General features: G+C 41.8%; 1 protein-coding gene across 2 annotated transcripts in view; it reads left to right on the top strand.

Moving 5' to 3' along the window:
• LOC144605907 (SEC14-like protein 2) overlaps positions 1-22,904 on the top strand; it is a 46,909-nt gene extending 24,005 nt beyond the window's left edge. Inside the window, exons 8-13 of one of the 2 annotated variants that reach the window (XM_078421564.1) lie at positions 1,550-1,633; positions 3,552-3,658; positions 12,136-12,275; positions 15,689-15,858; positions 17,771-17,942; positions 19,936-22,904. In XM_078421564.1, the coding sequence (XP_078277690.1) occupies positions 1,550-1,633; positions 3,552-3,658; positions 12,136-12,275; positions 15,689-15,858; positions 17,771-17,919 (650 nt within the window). In that variant the 3' untranslated portion in view covers positions 17,920-17,942; positions 19,936-22,904. Of the gene's footprint in view, positions 1-1,549; positions 1,634-3,551; positions 3,659-12,135; positions 12,276-15,688; positions 15,859-17,770 lie in introns of both variants that reach the window. The other variant, XM_078421563.1, reaches the window with a different exon arrangement.
• The last annotated feature ends 1,228 nt before the right edge of the window (positions 22,905-24,132 follow it).

Below are 24,132 nucleotides of genomic sequence, written 5' to 3'. Positions count from 1 at the left end.
CATTTGCCAATTGAACAAGCTGCCAGAAGAGGTAGTTGAGGCAGGTACTATAACATTTAAAGGACATGTGGACAGGTACATGGATAGGAAAGGCTTAGAGGGATATGGGCCAAATGCGGACAGCTGGGACTGGCATAGATGGGGCATCTTGGTCGGCATGGACATGTTAGGTTGAAGGGCTTGTTTCCATGCCGTATATCTCTATGAATCTTTACTTTAGACCAGTGGCGTCCAGTTTTAGTTACAGGCAAAGTTTTCCACATATTCCTCTTATAATTTTGTATACCTCAATTCCGTCCCCCAGAGCCTCTACTCCAAAGTTTATAAAGTCTCTCCTTGTAAGGGAAATGCTCTATCCTAGGCACTATCTTCATAAATCATAGCTCTACCCTCTCCAATGCAATCAAGTTCTTCCCATGGCGGCGTGACCCTAACTGTGCACAGTGCTCCAGCTGTGGTTTAATCAATATTTTACAGGGATGTACTGCAATCTTCCTTCACTGGCTAATGAAATCAAGTGTCCCATATGGTGCCTTCACCATTTTATCTACATCTGCTGCCACCTTCAGGGAACCCTGGACTTGTCCATCAAGGTCCCTCGGTTCCTCAGTCATATCATCCACTGTGTATATCTTATCCAAATTAGTCCTTCCAAAGTGCATCAAGCCACATTTATCAGGATTAAATTCCATCTAGCATTATTCTGTCAATCTTACTAATCACAAATATTGCCTATCAATGTAGCCTAACAGTATCCTCCTCCTGATTAACCACATCACCAATTTTCATGCCAACTGCAAGTTTACTAATCATACTTCCTAAATTCATATTCAAATTGCTAACATATAGAATCAATGGTAGATTACTGGTCACACCTATCCACCATTACTTTCTGCTTCCAATAACCAAGCAAAATTTGGATCCAATTTTCCTCAATTTTCCTTGGATCCCATGGGTGCTAACCTGTCTTACTTTTCAGACTGCTTAAAACAGATGCTTAGCCTAGCATTCCCCCCATGAGTGGCATCATGGCAAGATGTGGATTAAATGAAAAGTTGGGCATAACATTGGCAGATAGAACTTAATCCTGACAAGTGCAAGGTGATGTATTTGGGAAGTTCGATAGGGGTAGGATGTATACAGTAAATGGTAGGTCACCAAGGAATGTAGATGGGCCTTCGGGTTCAAGTCCATTGTTTCTTGAACAGAAGGTGACAGCACAGGAAGATAGGATGGTGCAGAAGGCATATAAATTTATAAATCAGGGCATTATATATGAAAGTTAAGATGTGTTATGGAGCTTTATAAAACTTCGCTTGTAGTGTTTGTCTCACCCTATTGTAAGTATGTGGTTGTGTTGGAGAGAGTCTCTTTAAGATCACTTAAAATTAATATCTCGTCTAACGGGTGACCTCTCATGCATAGTGCAGAACTATAGTTGCCTGTGAGAATCATTACATTCAGGAGAAAAATGTTGGGTTAGTTTGAATTCTAAATGAATTTTCAGTTTTCAGTCCTTTGGTTACTTACATTTTCGTATTCTTTACAGCGCCAAAGGTTTTCCCTGTGGCCTACAACCTTATAAAGCATTTTCTTAGTGAAGACACACGTAAGAAAATTCAAGTTTTAGGTGGTAAGCTTCTTCTATGCTGGCTATTGCAAATTGTACACATTAAGCTTTTCCTTTGTACTGTGAAGGCAAAAGTAATCCTGGAAACTGTAGAGAAGCCATTCAAGAAGCATCGAGAATTGCAATTGTGTTTGGTAAGGAAGGTACTGACCAGGTGTAAAGTGGGGGTGATGATCATCTCTTAACAAGAGACAGAGTTTAACTCTCTACCCATGCCATTCATATCCCTTTATTCTATATATAAAATTTTCTCACCAACATAGGATGCCATTCTGCCCATTGAGACTATGACAACATGTAGCACAATCCTATTCCTCCATCTGTTTTGCGATAATTCATTGGCATGTCATTGTCACATCTTCCATCATACATCCATGGGGAGTGGGAAGTGGAGGTAATTAACAGCACTGGCTAACTAACAGGGCAGGGCACATAAGTACTGTGGCTGGTAGAACAATCCTGAGCTTGTTTGGAATGAGTAACTCCCCAAAGCTTTTCCACCATCTAAGAGGCACAAAGAATGGCAATGCAATATACTCCATTTGCTTGGATGAGATGAGCAAAGACTGAGATGGCACAGTGGCACAGTCTGTAGAGCAGCTGCCTCACTACTCCTATGTCCCAGCTTCAATAGGGTTTTTGTCTATTTTTTTTTTTAGAGATACAGTGCAGAAACAGGTCCTTCGGCCCACCGGGTCCGCGCCACACAGCACATTAACACTATCCTACACCCACTAGGGACAATTTTTACATTTGCCCAGCCAATTAACCTACAAACCTGTATGTCTTTGGAGTGTGGGAGGAAACCGAAGATCTCGGAGAAAACCCACGCAGTTCACGGGGAGAATGTACAAACTCCGTACAGACGGCACCCATAGTCAGGATCGAACCTGAGTCTCCGGCGCTGCATTTGCTGTAAGGCAGCTACTCTACCGTTGCACCACCGTGCCGCCCCATATTTGCTGACCGCAGGGTCACATTATCCTCCTGCAATGCACTTACAGTGGACAGTTACATGGAGACAATGGGAGGTTGTTAATTAAGCAACCAAACATCAACAGTACAGAAATAAGGCTAACCAAACTTTGACGGCTCTGTAAGCATGAAGAGTACATGTAATATCTATAAAAATAATAGATATAATTCCAGGTTGTGTGACTTGAGGATTTATGCGCTGCATAGCACAACAGTAAATGTTGAGGCCTAGTCCTCTTCTGTTGGGATGATATTCATCTGCAGCACCTTCTGAACAGGTGTTGGCCAAAACGTATGTGGCGATCCCACAGGGATGTCAGCTCCGAACCCACGTTCTCTGCCAAAGTGCTAACCTCACATAGTTTTTGTGTGGTGTTGTGCAGTGTAAATCCAAGTTGATACCAATCTTGGGTTACAAATTCCTCACAATCCATTGGGGCCCCTTGCCCATTAGGACATATACAATGTATTTTTACATTTAGGCAGCATAAACATTCATTCTCTTCATTTTGAAACGTTTACATTTTAATTATATCAGCTCATGATGGTATTTGCACACATGGACAGCTCTTCCTGAGCAAGATGGTTAATTATCATTAGGCAGGCTTTAGGTTACATGGAGCCATATCTGCTGGTAGCAACATGATATTTAAACGTGATAATTTAACAGAAAACTTGTTGTTGCTATATCACAAGAGGGTGGTGGGTAGATGGAGTGTGCTGCCAGAAAATGTAGTTGAGGCAGGTACCATAACAACATTTTAAAAACATTTGGATAGGTACATGGAAAGAAAAGGTTTAGAGGGACATGGGCCAAACACGGGCGTGGATGGGACATGATCAAGTTGGGCTGAAAGGCCTGTTTCCAGACTGTATGACTCTATCTGTACAGGCCTATTACAAATGCCCTTTCTCAGACTCCGCTTACTTTGCTATTAATTTGCAGGTAATTGGAAAGAGGTGCTATTACAAAATATTGATGCAGAACAGCTTCCTGTTTATTATGGTGGAACTCTCACAGACCCGGATGGCAATCCTCGATGCATGTGCAAGGTAATAATTTCTTTAGTGCTCTTTGTGGACAAAGAATAGAATATGAAAATAAATTGTGAATTCCATCAATGTTATGTGCTTTGAGCCATCTAACACAATGACAAATTTCTCCTTAATAAAATCCACATCATGTTTCTGCCAGAGGATATATGTACACGTAACTTAGACCCTACCTAACGATAACAGTAATCGTCTTGCCCAGAAAGAGCTGTTCACCTGTGCAGATACCATCAGGAGCTGAGAGCAATTAAACATGTTATTGATTCATTTTCATCATGATTTCAAGAATGAGCATTTCTACCTTACCAAATCTATACTCCTTGAACCTACTTACTCTTATCCTATTGCTCCTGGTGCTTCATTATGGTAAAATTTGATGCCCAGTTGGGAGATAATAAGCTACGTCCCTGACACAGATCCTTAAAGATATTCAACTTTGCATTATAGGTTTGCAGTGGGGAATTCCACATTTAATTAACTGATACTTATAATGTTGCACATATAAATATTGCCCGTGTTGGTGCGCCTTTATCATAGGGTGGGTGGCATATGGAGAATTGTAGAATTTGTCTGGCGTGCAATATTCATGATATTCAAAATATTCAATATTCAAAATTAAGATCTTCATTGTCATAACATATTCAATAACACAAACAACTTTTGTGTGATATTTCAATATGCTAAAACTAACAGATATCTTTAGCCTTGAAGATGTTTATGCTTGTGTCTGCAAAGAACCAGGGATATATTGAATGTTGGCCATTCAGCCCAACTAGTCTGGCTGATAATTGTACTCAGGGGTACACAACGTACAGAAAAAACAGGCAGGTGGGGAGAGGGGGCGGGGTAGCTCTGTTGGTAAGGAATGATATTCACTCCCTTGCAAGGAGTGACATAGAATCAGGAGATGTAGAATCAGTATGGATAGAGATGAGGAATTGTAAGGGTAAAAAGACCCTAATGGGAGTCATCTGCAGGCCCCAAACAGTAGCCTCAACATAGGGTGCAAGTTGAATCAGGAGCTAAAATTGGCATGTCACAAATGTAATGCTGTGGTGGTCATGGGAGATTTCAACATGCAGGTAGACTGGGAAAATCAGGTTGGTAATGGACCCCAGGAAAGAGAGTTTGTGGAGTGCCTCCGAGATGGATTCTTAGAACAGCTTGTACTGGAGCCTACCAGGGAGAAGGCAATTCTGGATTTAGTGTTATGCAATGAACCTGACCTGATAAGGGGACTCGAGGTAAATGAGCCATTAGGAGGCAGTGACCACAATATGATAAGTTTTACTCTACAAATGGGGAGGGAGAAGGGAAAATCGGAGGTGTCAGTATTACAGTATAGCAAAGAGGATTACAGAGGCATGAGGCAGGAGTTGGCCAAAATTGACTGGAAGGAGGCCCTAGCAGGGAAGACTGTGGAACAGCAATGGCAGGTATTCCTGGGAATAATGCAGAAGTTGCAGGATCAATTTATGCCAAAGAGGAGGAAAGATTCTAAAGGGAGTAAGAGCACCCGTGGCTGACAAGGGAAGTCAAGGACAACATAAAAATAAAAGGGAAGAAGTATAACATAGCAAAGAAGAGTGGGAAGCCAGAGGATTGGGACTCTTTTAAAGAGCAACAGAAGATAACTAAAAAGGCAATACGGGGAGAAAAGATGAGGTACGAGGGTAAACTAGCTAATAATATAAAGGAGGATAGTAAAAGCTTTTTTAGGTATGTGAAGAGGAAAAAAATTGTAAAGGCAAATGTGGGTCCCTTGAAGACAGAAGCAGGGGAATTTATTATGGGGAACAAGGAAATGGCAGAAGAGTTGAACCGGTACTTTGGATCTGTCTTCACTGAGGAGGATACAAACAATCTCCCAGATGTTCTAGTGGCCAGAGATCCTACGGTGACAGAGGAACTGGAGGAAATCCACATTAGGCAGGAAAACGTTTTGGGTAGACTGATGGGACTCAAGGCTGATAAATCCCCAGGGCCTGATGGTCTGCATCCCAGGGTGCTTAAGGAGGTGGCTTTAGAAATTGTGGACGCATTAGTGATTATTTTCCAATGTTCTATATATTCCGGGTCAGTTCCTGAGGATTGGAGGGTAGCTAATGTTATCCCACTTTTCAAGAAGGGAGGGAGAGGGAAAACGGGAAATTATAGACCAGTTAGTCTGACATCAGTGGTGGGGAAGATGCTGGAGTCAATTATAAAAGACGAAATTGCGGAGCATTTGGATCGCAGTAACAGGATCGTTCCGAGTCAGCATGGATTTACGAAGGGGAAATCGCGCTTGACTAATCTACTGGAATTTTTTGAGGATGTAACTAGGAAAATTGACAGGGGAGAGCCGGTGGATGTGGTGTACCTCGACTTTCAGAAAGCCTTCGACAAGGTCCCACATAGGAGATTGGTGGACAAAATTAGAGCACATGGTATTGGAGGTAGGGTACTGACATGGATAGAAAGTTGGTTGACAGACAGAAAGCAAAGAGTGGGGATAAATGGGTCCCTTTCAGAATGGCAGGCAGTGACTAGTGGGGTACCGCAAGGCTCGGTGTTGGGACCGCAGCTATTTACAATATACATCAATGACTTGGATGAAGGGATTAAAAGTACCATTAGCAAATTTGCCGAAGATACAAAGCTAGGTGGCAGTGTGAACTGTGAGGAAGATGCTATGAGGTTGCAGGGTGACTTGGACAGGTTGTGTGAGTGGGCGGATGCATGGCAGATGCAGTTTAATGTGGATAAGTGTGAGGTTATCCACTTTGGTGGTAAGAATAGCAAGGCAGATTATTATTTGAATGGTGTCAAGTTAGGAAAATGGGACATACAACGTGATCTGGGTGTCTTAGTGCATCAGTCACTGAAAAGAAGCATGCAGGTACAGCAGGCAGTGAAGAAAGCCAATGGAATGTTGGCATTGATAACGAGAGGAGTTGAGTATAGGAGCAAAGAGGTCCTTCTGCAGTTGTACAGGGCCCTAGTGAGACCGCACCTGGAGTACTGTGTGCAGTTTTGGTCTCCAAATTTGAGGAAGGATATACTTGCTATTGAGGGCGTGCAGCGTAGGTTTACTAGGTTAATTCCCGGAATGGCGGGACTGTCATATGTTGAAAGACTAGAGCGACTAGGTTTGTATACACTGGAATTTAAAAGGATGAGAGGGGATCTTATCGAAACGTATAAGATTATTAAGGGGTTGGACATGTTAGAGGGAGGAAACATGTTCCCAATGTTGGGGGAGTCCAGAACCAGGGGCCACAGTTTAAGAATAAGGGTAGGCCATTTAGAACAGAGATGAGGAAAAACTTTTTTAGTCAGAGAGTTGTGAATCTGTGGAATTCTCTGCCTCAGAGGGCAGTGGAGGCCAATTCTCTGAATACATTCAAGAGAGAGCTAGATAGAGCTCTTAAGGATAGCGGAGTAAGGGGGTATGGGGAGAAGGCAGGAACGGGGTACTGATTGAGAATGATCAGCCATGATCACATTGAATGGCGGTGCTGGCCCGAAGGGCCGAATGGCCTACTCCTGCACCTATTGTCTATTGTCTACTCTGTTTAGCTCAAGCACAATTCTAATTCCATCCTGTCTACTTCATTGCCTTTCAATATATCTTTTATTCTTATTTTCATAAGTTCATAAATCATAAATTCATGTCATACGACCAGAATTAGGCTATTTGGCCCATCAAGTCTACTCCGCCATTCAATCATGGCTGATCTACTTTTCCATCTCAACCCCATTCTCCTGCCTTTCTACTTTTGTAAATCTTCAGTTCCCTTTCAGATCATATTGAAAAGAAACTGACAATTTGTTATATAATGTTGGACACAAAGTGCTGGAGTAACTCAGTGGGTCAGGCAGCATCCCTTGAGAACGGTTGGGTGATATTTTAGATCTGGACCCTTCTTCAGGCTCAATCCTTTTCAGACCCTTCAGAAGGATCCAGACCATAAAAGTCAACTATCTGTGCTCTCCAGAGATGCTGCCTGATCCGCTGAGTTACTCCAGCACTTTGTGTCTTTTGTAAAACAGCATCTGCTGTTCCGTGTTTCTGATTAAGTTATGGTGTTGCTTGTCATCATTAAATTCACTTGATGTTGCTATGACCCTGCAGGCTGTATAATAGGCATGAGCAATTTCAATAACATTTAACTGCATAATTAGGAAAGTGACGGAGAACATGAGAATGTGTCACAGAAGCACCGATGCAATATTCTGTGGCGTGATCGAATGGAGATTTATACTGTTGCTCATCAGTTCGTGAATTCCTGATTTTGATTATGCCACTGGTGAGCCAGGGGTCGATTCGTTCTCACAATGAGAAAAGGAAAGCTGAAAGAGCTTGCTAATTGTCCATCATGTCTTCCGTCTCTGGTAGCACAGCTGTCAATATCAGGAAATGCTTAGATTTGAGATTTATGATGATATGTAAGATTGGACATAAACTACTTAAGCACACCAGTAAAGTTATCCACTGGGATTCTGATAAGTTTTCAAGGAAATTTATGTAAGTTACATTTTGAAATCAAGACATATGAAAGTTTTATGAGTCATCTATGACTTTAACGTCGACATTATCAGGGAACCGCAGCCAGATGGTCAAACCAAACAAATGCTCCAATGTAGTAATGTCCAAAAATGGAATTCAGGAAGTCAGAAAATAAACCAATGAGAAATAATTTAGCGATGCAGCATGGAAACTGGCCATCGGTTAACCATTCACACTAGTTCTATGTTACCCTATTTTCGCATGCACTCCCGAAAAACTAGGAGCAATTTTGCAGAGGCCAATTAATAGACAATAGACAATAGGTGCAGGAGGAGGCCATTCGGCCCTTCGAGCCAGCACCGCCATTCAATGTGATCATGGCTGATCATTCTCAATCAGTACCTCGTTCCTGCCTTCTCCCCATACCCCCTGACTCCGCTATCCTTAAGAGCTCTATCCAGCTCTCTCTTGAATGCATTCAGAGAATTGGCCTCCTCTGCCTTCTGAGGCAGAGAATTCCACAGATTCACAACTCTCTGACTGAAAAAGTTTTTCCTCATCTCAGTTCTAAATGGCCTACCCCTTATTCTTAAACTGTGGCCCCTTGTTCTGGACTCCCCCAACATTGGGAACATGTTTCCTGCCTCTAACGTGTCCAACCCCTTAGTAATCTTATACGTTTCGATAAGATCTCCTCTCATCCTTCTAAATTCCAGTGTATACAAGCCTAGTCGCTCCAGTCTTTCAACATATGATAGTCCCGCCATTCCGGGACTACAAACTACAACCTACAAACCCGCACGTTTTGGAATGCGGGAAGAAATTGAACCACCCGGAGGAAATCCTGTGGTGAACGTGCAAACTCCACACAGACAGAACCCGTGGTCAGGTTTGAACCCAGATCTCTGGCATTGTGAGGCAGAAGCACTACCAGCTACGTCACTATGCCGCCTTAAATAAAAACTTTTGCAAGCGCCTCACTTTTCTGTCAGACCTATTGCTTTTTAAAGTACTGCCTACGAGTTGAATTTGAAAGAAAGGTAGACTGGATTATAAACTATCTTCTGGTTAATATTTCAAACTCATTAATTTTAATACGAGTAGTTTTGCCAACTACATTTGATCATAGCAGTTCACTATAATTTGTAAAGGCAAGAATTTTGACCCAAGTTGCAAGGGAGTTCATTTTTGCAGACAAAGGATTGATATGCTAATGAAAGACCGCATTTGTACAATAACCCTAATCATTTGGGGACATGTTGAAGCATTTTACATTCAGTAAAATAATTTTGAGTATTGTGGCAGTGCAGAAATACAGCAGCCAATTTACACAGAGAAAGTTCCTACTAAGTGCAATGCAACAATTATCATTTTAATTATGTAGATTTAGAAATTGATATTAGTTAGGAAATTGTGGGAAACTGCTGCTTCTACTTGATATAGTGCCTTGGGATCTTTGACATTAATCTGAAAGTGGAGAAGAAGCTTTGAATAATATTTAATCCAAAGTGTGGTATCATATATATACAGCCGGAAACAGGCCTTTTCGGCCCACCAAGTCTGTGCCGCCCAGCGATCCCCGTACACTAACACTATCCTACACCCACTAGGGACAATTTTTACATTTACCCAGCCAATTAACCTACATACCTGTACGTCTTTGGAGTGTGGGAGGAAACCGAAGATCTCGGAGAAAACCAACGCAGGTCACGGGGAGAACATACAAACTCCTTACAGTGCAGCACCCGTAGTCAGGATCGAACCTGAGTCTCCGGCGCTGCATTCGCTGTAAAGCAGCAACTCTTCCGCTGCGCTACCGCGTATCTGTAATAGTGCAGCACTTCCTTAGCCCTGCATGACATTGTCTGTCTAGTGTTATTCATTTTAATGTTGAACTATTCATCTACATTATGTTTTTTTTAAATCCCATTACTCTAATTAGAATTAGAGCAAAATTCAGACAGAAATGTAAGAAGATTATTCTAAGGTAATGTACATTCTGTTTGATACCAGGCATGGACATTAGGTTTGGGTTTATTATTGTCATGTGTGGCGAGATACAGTGAAAAGCTTTTTGGAAACATAGAAACATAGAAAAATAGGTGCAGGAGTAGGCCATTCGGCTCTTCGAGCCAGCGCCGCCATTCAATATGATCATGGCTGATCATCTAAAATCAGTACCCCGTTCCTGCCTTTTCCCCATATCCCTTGATTCCTTTAAATCTAAGCTAAATCTAACTCACTCTTGAAACATCCAGTGAATTGGCCTCCACTGCCTTCTGTGGCAGAGAATTCGACAGATTCACAACTCTATGGGTGAATTTTTTCCCCTCATCTCAGTCCTAAATGGCCTACCCCATATTCTTAAACTGTGACCTCGGATTCTGGACTCCACCAACATTTTTCTTGCATCCAGCCTGTCCAATCCTTTAAGAATGTTATATGCTTCCATAAGATCCCCTCTCATCCTTCTAAATTCCAGTGAATACAAGCCCAGTCGACCCATTCTTTCATCATATGTCAGTCCCGCCATCCCGGGAATTAACCTGGTGAACCTATGCTGCACTCCCTCAATAGCAATAATGTCCTTCCTCAAATTAGGAGGCTAAAATTAGGAGGCCTGCCATCGGTGACGGCGCCACCCGCCACCACTGGGTGGCGCCGTCAGCGATATCAGCCTGGCCTACAGTCTGTGTGTCATTTTGTCTTTTTTGTTATTTTTAGTGTGTTTTAAAAAGTATGTGTTAATGTTCTCTGGTTTGTTTTATGTGGGGGGTGAGGGGGTTGGGGGAAACTTTTTTTCAACCTCTTACCTTGCCGGAGATGAGATTGTTTTCCGGATCATATCTCCGGTCGCTCTGTGGCCTAACATCATGGCGTTGCTCGAGACTAACTTTGAGCCCCAAAGTGGGGCTGTGGACTTACCATCGGAGCCTGCGATCCCTTGCCTGGGATCGACGTTGAATGGCATCAGATTAGGAAAAGGGGAGGTGCAACGATGCCTGGGTGTGCTTGTACATCAGTCACTGAAAGTAAGCATGCAGGTACAGAAGGCAGTGAAGAAAGCTAATGGCATGTTGGCCTTCATTGCGAGAGGATTTGAGTTTAGGAGCAAGGAGGTCCTACTGCAGTTGTACAGGGTCCTGGTGAGACCGCACGGAGTATTGCATGCAATTTTCATCATAATCATCATATTTTATTAACCAAGTATGTTTTGCAACATGCGAGGAATTTGATTTGCCATACAGTCATACCAATAAAAAGCAAAACACACGAAATACATTTTAACATAAACATCCACCACATTCCTCACAGTGATGGAAGGCAAAAAAATTCAATCTCTTCCCTTCTTTGTTCTCCCGCGGTCGGGGGCCTCGAGCCTTCCGTTGACGGGACAATCTTGGCTCCCGTAGCCGGTGGTCGGCCCCTCCGCGTTGGGGCGATCAAGCTCCCGCATTGGGGGGAATCTCAGGTCCCCCGCGCAGGGCGATCAGACCCCGGGTCAGAGCTTGTCGAACATCTTGCGACTTTGGATCTTCCCGACATCAGTCTCTACCCGAGACTGCGAGTTCCTCGATGTTGAAATCGACCCGTTAATTTCTACTCTTTGCTTCCTGTCTACCAGCCAGTTCTCTATCCATGTCAATTTCCTACCCCCAATACCATGTGCTCTAATTTTGCACACTAATCTCTTGTGTGGGTCCTTGTCAAAGGCTTTTTGAAAGGCCAGATACACCACATTTACTTTGTGAGGAACTGTTTAACATTGTTTTCAATAAATGTGTAGGACTATTTGAAAAAGTACAATTTATATTTACATGGTGCTTTTAAATTAAAATATTTAAGCAATAATTCAAAAATAGAATGGTGGGTGTGCGTAGTAATGTTTAGTAACTTTAGTAATTTATGCTTAGTAACCATACATGTTCACTCAAAATGAAATATCAAAATTTACACTATTACAAATCTGTTTTTCTTTAATTAGATAAACTTTGGAGGTGATGTACCAAAGTCATATTACATCCTTGAGTCCATCAAACAACAATATGAAAGCACAGTAACTGTCAATAGGGGATCATCTTTCCAATCTGAATACGAGATTCTCTTCCCCAGTTGTGTTTTGAGGTGAGACTAAGCCAGTTGCATTATTTGTGCTGAAACATTTGGGGTAAAAATATTCTTCCATGATGCTCAAAATGTATGTATTTTGTATTCTGTACTAGTATCTTATGAGAAAGATGGAGAATTTCTAAACTTGGAATTATTATTTGTTTTATCAACAATTTTTTTTTTTTTACAAAGGAAATATTATGCTACTCTCACAAGCCTATTGAACCCTCAATAACAGGGGTTGAGTTTAAATCTTATCCCTGACTAGTACTTGAGTCTAACAACCTCCAATAATTAAAGTTGTTTTCAGTCAAATAGCTAGACATCCATTGGGCCGAACAGTCTGGAGTAGAAATTTATAGAAACAGCATAAAACTAATCACTGGCAATTCTTAATACCTGTGGCTAAGACCATTCCAATCTCTCGATGAAGGGAAAGGATAGTAACTATTAGAAGTATTATATGGACTAGATGGACTGGGGAATTCAAATAAGTGGATGTACCAATTTATTATTTACTACAGATTTACGCATTGGTTATATTTAAATAGTTTTACTTAGTTCCGTGACGATTTTTAATTCATTACACTGCTGTTTTTATTCAGTCAATACAATGGTTACGAAAACATTACTTTAATTAAAAATGACAATAATGCAATCATATTGCTGCAGTTCGAAACTGAACTGAAATAACCATTGTAATATTTGTCTGGCCTGGCTCATCTGAAAGGAAATTATGTTAGCTTTAACAGATTGTGCACTGGAAATACTTGAGCAACAGCAACATTTATAATTATGGTTTGCCTTTCATGTAGGAAACAGTTTCTAAATGCTTCACAGAACTGTAATTGGAAAGCCAAAGTAAACCCAAGGGAAATGGCAGGAGAATAACAAAAGCTTAGTTATTCTGAAAGAAAGAGAAGGAGTAGTGGCTGTGTTCTGCAGCTGCGGCTCACCGGCAGTCTCTCCGTTTTTTTTTTGTGTTTTTTTTGTCATTGTTGATGTTAAATGTACGTTTTGTTTTATTTTTAATTCTGTGTATGTAGGGGGGTGGTGGGGGGGTTGGGGGAAACCTTTTTTTAAATCTCCTCCTCAACGGAGATGCGACCTTTACCGTGTCGTATCTCCGTTCGCGCAACGGCCTAACATCGTGGAGTCGGCGGCCTCCAGCTGGGATCGACCTTGAAGACTCCGGTCGCAGGGCCTGGACTTACCATCTCGGAGGCTTCGGCCGTGGGCCCTGCAGACCGCAACATCGGGAGTTCGCAGGTCCCTGGCTGGCGACCGGCTTTTGGGAGCTCCAGCCGTAGCAGCTTCGACCGCCCCGAAGCACGAGGCACGATCAACCCGCCCGCAGGCCCTTCATCACCCTGCGTGGCCCGGCCGCAGCACTTTACATCGCCCGGGGCTCAGGACTCTCATCGCCCTGCGTGGCTCGGCCGCAGCACTTTCCATCGCCCGGTGGGGGCTCAGGACTTTCTTCGGCCTGCTCGGCTCGACCCTGGGACTTTCCATCGCCCGGTGGGGGCTTCAAGGGGTTGGGAGCCTCGATCGCCTCGTGGCGCCACGGGAGAAGAACGAGGAGGAGATAAGACTTTGCCTTCCATCACAGTGAGGGTATGCCTAGAGCAATCACTGTGATGGCTGTTTTGTGTAAAAAATTGTATCTGTGTGTCTTGTGTTCTTTAATGTCTACTGCCGGACCCTGACGTGAGAGGACGCTGGCGTTGATTATTCGCCGCTTTTCCGTCAGGATAGTTTGTCTGTTTGTTTCTATGTTAATTGTATTTGTAAAGCGCTTTGTGCATGTGTTAAGGCGCTATATAAAATTAATATATTATTATTATTATTATTATTAGTATTGATGGGGAATGGAGATTGCTGGAATCTGGAGCTAAAAACAAGCTGCTGGAGGAACTCGGTGAATCAGGCTGGATTATGGATTATCCTTTTCCACAGATGCTGCTTGACTCCCCTAGTTCTTCCAGCGGCTTGGTTTTTGTATTGATGGGAAATTTCAGGGAGGGTTTTCCAGAGCTTGTGTTCGAGAGAGTTGAATGCCCAGGCATTTCTATTGTGGCTAAAGGAGTAGGGGATACACGTGGTCACAGTTTGAGTCATACAGCATGGAAACAGGCCTTTCAGCCCAACCTGCCCATGCTGATCATGATGCCCCATCCACACCAGTCCTATCTGCCCGCATTTGGCCCATGTCACTCTAAACCTTTCCTATCCATGTACCTGTCCAAATGTAATTATAGTACCTGCCTCAACTACCACCTCTGGCAGCTGGTTCCATATACCCACCACCCTCTGTGAAAAGATTGTCCCTCCTGTTCCTGTTAAATCTTAATAGAGAAATGCAGTCAGTGGTAAATTTTAGAACTGGAGATTAAAGAGATAACAGTATAACAGAGCTTTATTTATCATTCGGTACCGAAGTACCGAACGAAACTACATAGCAGTCATAGAAAAAAGAACACAAGACACATAACCCCAACACAAACGTCCATCACAGTGACTCCAAACACCCCCTCACTGTGATGGAGGCAACAAAACTTCCACTCTCTTCCCCACGCCCACGGACAGACAGCTCGTCCCCGACCGACCCGCACAGACCCGCAAGGAGATGGAAGTCCCCGCGGCCGAATCGCACCGGGCGCTGAAACGTCTCGCGGCCGAGCCGGGCGATGAAAGGCCCCGCGACCAAGCCTTGCGCAGCTAAGTCCCGTGGCCGAGCCGCACCGGGCGATGTTAAGTCCCGCGGCCGAGCCGCACCAGCGATGAAAAGTCCCGCGGCCGAGCTGCACCGGGCGATGTAAAGTCCCGCGGCCGAGCCGCACCGGGCGATGTTAAGTCCCGCGGCCGAGCTGCACCGGGCACTGTTAAGTCCAGCGGCCAAGCCGCACCAGCGATGTAAAGTCCCGCGGCCGAGCCGCACCGAGCGATGAAAAGTCCCGCGGTCAAGCCGCACCGGGCACTGTTAAGTCCAGCGGCCAAGCCGCACCGGGCGATGTAAAGTCCCGCGGCCGAGCCGCACCGGGCACTGTTAAGTCCAGCGGCCAAGCCGCACCGGGCGATGTAAAGTCCAGCGGCCGAGCCGCACCAGGCGATGTTAGGCCCCGCAGCCGAGCCGCACCCCGCGCCGTGAGGAAGAGAAAAGTTTCCCCCACCCCCCCACCACCCCCCACCCACACCACCACCCCCCACACATACACAACCAAAAAAAATACAAAAACCATCCCAACACCGACACACAACAAAAAAAAAGGAAAAAAGACGAACAGACTGCTAGCGTGCCGCAGTCGTTAGGCGCCGCCACTTCCGCGATGGGGAAGGATTTGAAATACAAAGATGAAATGTTGAATTTCAGGGGCTGTGCAGTTTCTCAGTATCTCAGTATCTCCATTGTTGTTGCATGTTTCCAGGTGGCAATTCATGACTGAGAGTGCAGACATTGGGTTTGGTGTCTATCTGAAGACAAAGATTGGAGAACGACAAAAGGCTGGTGAAATGGTGGAAATAGTTTCCAAACAGCGATATAACAGTCACCTGGTGCCTGAGGATGGAACACTTACCTGTATGGAACCTGGAATCTGTACGTCAGTAAGCTTAATGATGATCTGCCTTTTATCAGTTCATAATTTCAGTACTTTCAGGGTAAAAAATTGCTGTGGCCTATTGGTAATATGTCAATATATTTGCCAATTTTAACTATGTTTGATTGTCAGCATTTACAGTTTCTGCACACAATAGCTTTCCCCCATCAATCCCTAACTGTTTATAATAGTAAAGCATCATCCAAGACATTGTTCATAGACATGTAAGAATGCTTTGTAGGAAAATAACTGCAGATGCTGGTGCAAATCAAAGGTATTTATTCACAAAATGCTGGAGTAACTCAGCAGGAGAAAATTCCTCTCCTGAGATGCTGCCTGACCTGCTGAGTTACTCCAGCATTTTGTGTGTAAGAATGCTTTTATGCTTTAGTTACAGTGGTTAAGGTGGGTGGACCCCAGAAGATATCAGTGAAATCCCCTAATGGCACGAGAGACTGCAGATGGCGGAATCTGCAGTAAAAAGAGCATCGAAAGCAGCTGGAGGAATTCAGCGGATTAGGCAGCATCTGTGGCGGGAAATGGACAATTTTTGGGTCAAAACTTTTCATTGAGACTCCATCATCCAGTCTAGATGAAGGGTCACAGCCAGGAACATCAACTGTCCATTTCCCTCCACGGAGTTCCTCCAGCTTATCTTTATTTGAATAAATTCCTTGTACCATTTAATGCTAGGAGTAAGAAAGTATAGGGACTAAACTTTACACCAGGTAATGCAGATCAAGATGAATGATACATAAGAGATTCATTATTTTCAGACCAAGCACTAATCCCAAATAAGCATCTTTGCTGATCACTAGATTTAGATTTGGTTAAATTTGAACTTTACAGCTGTACTGTTTTCAGGGAAAGACTATAAATGTAAATGTCATTTTGCAGTTTCACTGAGAAGATTGAGGTGTAATCTTTAATTAATAAGGTCACAAAACCAGCACAACATTGTGCCATTTTTAAAGATTTTTTTAAATTTCCAGTTACATCTCCATTCATCCCCTCTTACATGCAAACACAACTCAACATCTGATGTGGAAGTCTGAAAAAGTCCAGTTGGATTTCAACAACACAAAAAAAATCACCCTGGTTTCTCGTGCTTTGTTTATTTATTTCTCATAAATTTTGGTATGTTCTTATTCCCTCCTGACAGACAGATATACTACAGATATATCTCCATCTTAATGACCTACCAACTACAAATATTGTCGGAGGTGTGCATGGGATTAACTAAACTTTCTGTTAATGCATCCAAACCCACCTTCCCCAATACAAACTCAATATTGACAATAGTCATCGATAGATGTACACTCCTAACAAATTATTTAAGAACCACAATTTACCTTCAGTATAATTTTCTATTAATAGAATATTGAACACATAATAAGCACAGGAACAGGCTCCTCTGCCCCACGATGTCTGTGCTGAACATGATGCCAAGACCAACTCTTATCTGCTCTCACATAATCCACATCCCTCCATTCTCTGCGTATACATGTGCCCATCTAAAAGTCTCTTACATGCCACTATCATATCTGCCTCCACCACCATCCATGGCAGTGTGTTGCGCACACTCAACATCCTCTGTGTAAAAAAAAACTTGCCCCGCACATCTCCTTTAATCTTTCCTCTCACCTTTAGTATTTGTCTTTAAAAAAATTATTATATTCCAAATAGTTTACAAACTGTGCAGATTTTGTTTATTAATTTGGATTACATCACAGGCTAAAAATTGGAACGTAGAAACAAGGACTGCTGGAGTAACCCTTTAGTCCTGACCCGAAAAGTCACATATCCATCTTCTCCAGAGATGCTGCCTAACCCGCTGAATTACTCCAGCACTTTATGTCTATAAATTGGAATGCTTACCTTATTGTCATTTTTGATGTTTATTTTCCCCAGATGTTTTAAGATTTGACAATACATACAGCATCATTCACTCCAAGAAGGTTAGCTACTCAGTGGAAGTGCTGCTGCCAGATAAGGGATCGGAAGCACAGATGGATGGTCTTGGGAAGAATATCAAAAAAATGGATATCAATGAAAAATAGCAACATCACTATTAAAGGAATCTGTAAGGCTATTTTACTAATGAAATGATTTCATTTTTTTGTGCTGCATAGACAGTGAATGCTATGGCATGTTTGATTAGTCGATTGATTATTCTCAACAAGCAGAGATATCAGTAGTGTGTACACTTTGTCCTTAATGGGATGTAGTTGAATAATCCATGGATGATCATGACCCAGTCAAAACTGGAACAAATACATGGCTGATTGTGCATGCTACTTGTACCATCGATAGGATCAAGTGGATAAACCCAACACGTTTTCCTCACCTAAGATTCAGTATTGACTACTATTTATAGTAAATAGCCAAATTGGTCTGGGGTTAAGGATGTAATTGGATATTTGACTTCAGTGTTGTCCAGTACCATAATGTCATACAGGATAGAAATGGGCCAATCATTAAGCACCCATCTATACCAATTGCATTATTCTTCTCTCATCTCCCTTGGAGGTCACACCTGTAGTCCATATAATTCAGTGTGGAAAGAATTGCAAAGACTTTTACTAAGTGGTGCATTTTACTGTCAAATTAAATGGGCGGTTCTTAGGTGGTCAAATGGTATTAACTTTTAACCAAAGATATTATTACAATTAGTTGTTTCTAAATGTAGTTTATGAATTTCTAATTTACTTTAACGGTAAACATATCTTTCCATATATTTTTTATTCTAGGTTAATAGCAAACTGCTTTTCACTGGCCTTTTAATGTCCATTATCCCTGCCAATATTCCGATGATGAATAATTATCGCTGCAATGTCACACACAAGAAAATAAGAGCTGAAGATCTGGAAACACTCAAGGTTACCTCACGATTCAGTAAATCAAAGCTATCTATCCCAGGCCACAACTCCTCCCACTGTACCAGATCCCTACAGTCTTCAATCTTGATCTTTTTTTTATCATCTACCTCCACTTTAAGTATTTATATTGAGTTAGGCTCCACAGCTCTCTGAGGTAGAAAATCCCGGAGATCCACTACCCTCTGTGAGAAGAAATTTCTTTATATCTTGGTTTTAAACGATTGGTCTCATATTTTGAAACTCTCCCATTAATGAAAACATCTTAACATCTACCTTGTTATGCTCCCTTAGGATCTTATGTGTTTCAATAAGAGCACACCTCTTTCTTCTAAACTCTAATAAATACAGACCCAATCTGTTTAGTCTCTCTTGATAGGATAATCCTTTCATCTTAGAGTAAACTGGTAAATCTTTTTTGAAAGTCTTCCATGCTACCTTGTTAGGGAAAGGAACCAAAAGTACTCCAAGTGCAGCCTCAACAACACCCTGTACAATTATAATAAAATGGCATTATTTCTAAATTTTACAATAAAAGCCAAATGCCATTTGCCATGTAACTACTTATTGCACTTACTTTCTCCATTGGCAACATACTTGTCTCTCAAAGACCTGACAAATGCCAAGTAGTGCAAGTATCAGCTACCATTCCTTGAAAAGACTGGCTTTGTAGTGGTACCTAGTTCATGTTTCTCAACTTGTTGCAAACAAGAATTGCAGTCTTGTGCTGAAACAAATTCAACTTACCATTATCCATTTGAATGTAAAATATTCAAAAGTGAAATATTGCAGATGCTGGAAATCTGAATAACAAATGCAAATCAGGCAGCACTGGAGTTAGATTTAGGCTTATGACCTTCTGTTAATTACCCTGATTATATTAAAATCAGATTCCAATCTTTTTAACCTTTGAACATATGTCGAAGGAAGTTGCAATGTGATAAATTATTGTCTTAAGAATTAAAATTCAAGAATTAAATCGCTCTATCTATTGAACTAACTCCAAAATAAGCTGACATTTTAATGGGTACATTTGTCTCTAGCTTGGGATTATTCTACATGATGGGCTCTGCTCTAGTTCAGTAGTCATTTAAAGTTGCTCCATTCTTTCGGATGTCTCTCAAACATTCCCTTTTATTTCCTTTCAGCTTGCTTCCTTAATATGTAAATATTTATTGCGTTTCCTCTTCCTCCCATCAGGAAGAAATGATAGATGAGGCTGAGTAGATCAACATGAATGCCAGAGATACTTTCCAGAGACTGCAGCTTAATTGAGACTCCAAAGTCTGCCGCTTTGCTTTGCACTAACAAAAAAACTACCTTGGCATTGATCTGCAATGAATAGGCTGGCTGAGATTGCGAAAGTTTACTCAAATGACTTAACTGAGTCCAAACAGTGGTCAGTCATTGATGACTCATTACTTAGGAATCAAGTATACAGTCTTTAAAACTATAGCCATGTTTACCAGTGTATTGAATCATCATGAACATGTAAATGGCCATTGCATGATATAAATTGGCAATGATGTCCACCTTCCCAAGAAAAAGAGCATTTAGGTTGCTGGTGGTGTATCTCAGAGGAGAATTATGAGTCAATTTCTAAACTTTTTGACATTCCCAATGGTTCTGGACTTGCTCTGGAGGAGTCTCCAAATATTCTCCCAAGCGTACTGAGTTCGTTGATCACACACCAGAAGTTGGGACCAATTGATTTGTTTTGGCCTCATTACTCTCCCCTTTCTTTTGCCTGTGAACCCTTGTATCTAGGTTAATGATTGAATGACCACTAGGCCAAGATGCTGAATTAATTGATGGCATCCATGGTACAGTATTTAGCATGCATCCACTACATCAAGAAATAAAATTAAAAAAAGAACAGTAGGACATCAAAAACGATCACATTCCCCCAGTTTATTAAAATTTCATGCCAGCAATCATCATCTTGAAAATAAAATATTAATTATAAATTTCTAGCTCTCCTTTCACTTGCCAGGAGCACTAATTCGGGTTAACACTTTGACTGTTCATTTTCAACGGCAAGTTCCCTCTGCAAGGAACAACGTTTGCTTTGTGTAAGGCAGTATTTTCTTCATTGGCAATTACATTCCAAAGTAACTAAAGGTTTGCTTCTGGTGATTGAGTGCAGCAGATTTACAGCAGTTGGTTCTGCATCAGTGCACTGGTTTAAAATGCAGACATGCACTGCACACCACTGTCAAGGTTCCATTATTCATAACTGTTTTCATTCCAATATCTCTGCCACTTGAAGGTCCATTAATTTTTCAACTTATTTAATCAAGTACATGCACCTGATATTTATTTGTCGAGACTGATGCTTTGTAATTAAATGTACAAACGAATGGGTAATTTGTAACCAAGAGACTTTTTAAAACTTCTCCAGGTCTACTTTCTTACTTGACAATATGAATGAATGGATTAATGAACATCAGGTAGTTATCTAACTTTGGTTCTTTAAAAAATCGGCGATAGCAAAAATAATTTATTTGACTTCCAAAATTATGAACTTGTTCCCCCCCCCCTTACCCCCTTCCCAGATCCTTAAATGTAATACTTGACAATTTACTTGAATACTACTTACAATTAATGTCTTAATCATTATATTGTGGTTCTGTATTTCAATGATGTTGTACTCTAATGTTTTTGGTGGACATATATTGGATTAAAATAGTTAGTTAATTATTACAAAATTAGCCACCTTAAATTGATTTAGGTAAAACGCCCAATTTCAGAACTACTGCTATATATTTTGAAAGAGTGTATCTCAATTGTACAGTCGCAGGAGAGTCTGTGATATCTGTGCTGCTGTTTACAAAGAAATAATGTGCAATTGAAGTGAATGAATCGAATATCTGGTTAGATTACCAGAACAAGAATGTGGAAGTAGAAAAAAAACTATCCAGCTGATCTAACTGGCTCCAATATCCACGCCTTGCAGGACCAAACCTCCTTTCAATGTTCATTTGGTGATTTAAACTTCCACCATGTAAATAGGAATATGAAGGGAAATATTTTCTACAGATGGTATTTGGCCAATATAAGACGATTCTAAATGCAAAGATGTTATCTCTTAAGCTGAATTTAGTTTATGGCTTTTCTCAGTTTGTCCAACCATGCCCACTGTCCCAATAATCCTTGCTTCTGTTTACATTTACTGTATAAATTTACTGTGTCGTAGGATTACTGAACTTCTTGCATTTTGGTTTGATCAAATTTATACTCTTCTCATAACTCAGCAGGCTTAAAGCCTGGAATATTTCAAAACCATCTCCCTACTTCCCCTCATCTTCCATTCGTACTTTAAACTTCAGACTCAACAACCAAGGGGTGGTTGGTTCTCCTCCTGCACAGTGAGATTTTGGACACGAGGACAATTTTTATTTTGGAGCATCCAGTTAGAAATGAAAGCAATTTAGTTGTATCTTAAACGGGATTGAGATGTCTTATTGAGAATCAGTACAGGGTGCTGCTACATGCAACACATAATTCAGGCCATAATCACATAAATGGCATGGTGCCTTGCACAATTCCCAAAATTATTAGCTGGCATGTGAAGGTCACTGGAGTACAGACTTTGTTTTTTCCAGAAACTAGTTGACTCTCAATGTACATTGATGGAGAACAAAAAGTGTTTGTTCCATTGGATCCAGCTTCATGTCAGCAACACAAAGAATGACCATAATGTTTTGGTGAGACCAGTGAATTTATAATCGGGATTGTGTTAACATTTTTTTTCCGTTCTCAGATGATTACTTTAATGCACTGTACAACATACTTGAAGTGGTGTGTACTCCTCAGTTGCTGCAATGAATTGGAATGCTAATTTTATAGAGTTCCATTTTACCACTGGAATTGTTAAAATCTTCTTGCATTTTTGGTGGATACTGTATTTGCCTACATTTGAAGCATATCAAGGATTATGTGAGCACCACCCAGAATGGGGTGCTTGGGTAGCAGAGATCACAGTCATGGTTAACACAGCAACTCATAGCTGTCCAAGTTGGGCTGCATAGCATCGCAAAATCACTTCTGTTCCAAAACAATGCAACAACAAATTTATTTTCTTTTCCAATAACTTTCTTTGAAAAAATCTGTCATGCAAAATCAAGTGTGTGTGCTGTGGAAAATAATTAAATAATCCATGTACCTCACACTGAGCTGGTATTTTCTTTGTCAGCGTTTGTACTACATTGTATTTTAAATAACAAATGGCACCATGCTATCTCTGCCATTCAGATGCCCACTCAACATTCCACACGAACCTGGCAGCTGGAATGCCAGTATCAGGGTGAAACATTTGGGGAACAGCTGGATCACCGCACAACGCAAGGTTGAATTTGTGATGTGTCATCAGGTGTGTTTCCTATTGAAACCATCCCACATCATCACAGAACACCTTGTGCTGCCTGACAAGAAAGATGAATGAACGCGCACAGGTAGAGTAGAAACAAACAAAGAACTGCAGATGCTGGTTAACACACAAAAGGACACATAGTGCTGGAGTAAGTCAGCGGGTCAGAGGCTGGAGAACATGAATGGGTCTCCACCCGATACTTCACTTATCCACATTCTGCAGAGATGCTGCCTTACCCATTGAGTTACATTCTGTCCTTTTGTCCCTTGGGTACAATGACAATAAAGATATATTGTATATATTGTATTGTATTGTAAAAAGAGTGTTTATCACTCTCTGCATATGCTGTCTGAATTTACAGCAGTTGTTGTAATGCACCAACGAAAGGTGGTGGGTGTATGAACTGATCTGCTGGAGGAGGTAGTTGAGGCAGATACGTTTGCAAGGCTTAAGAAACATTTAAGATAGACATAAAATGCCGGAGTAACAACGGGACAGGCAACATCTCTGGATAGAAGGAATTGGTGACGTTTCGGGTCGAGACCCTTCTTCAGACATATTTTAGACATGTTCGTTAAACATGTACATGGGTGGGATAGGTTTAGAGGGATATGGGCCAAACGCAGGCACGTGGGACCAGCGTAGATGGGACATGTTGGTTGGTGTGGGCAAGTTAGGCCGAAAGGCCTGTTTCAACGCTGTGTGACTGTCCTGCTGAGTTACTCCAGCACTTTGTGTCTTTTTTTTAATTTTTTTTAAAAGCCACACCAACATCTGCAGTTCCTTATGCTTCTTCAGACCCTGTTCGAGTCTTGTTGGTGCAGTAGCTTGTGTGTTACACGGCGTGTGCGTTCCTTTTTCCATCAAGGTCGCTCTCGTGTGTGAGGTTTTGCAAGTGGAGACAGCGCACGGGTTTGGTTGCCTGGCCTGGCGCGCGGTCTCATTCAGATTGCCGAGGGCGGCGTGGGCCAAGGGCCAAGGGTTGGGTGTCAATCCCCGGCGTCATATCGCTATGACTCAGCTGG

This window comes from Rhinoraja longicauda, chromosome 25 (assembly GCF_053455715.1).
Source record: "Rhinoraja longicauda isolate Sanriku21f chromosome 25, sRhiLon1.1, whole genome shotgun sequence".
Taxonomy (NCBI): Eukaryota; Metazoa; Chordata; class Chondrichthyes; order Rajiformes; family Arhynchobatidae; genus Rhinoraja; species Rhinoraja longicauda.
This window is presented reverse-complemented; position numbering and strand designations above follow the sequence as displayed.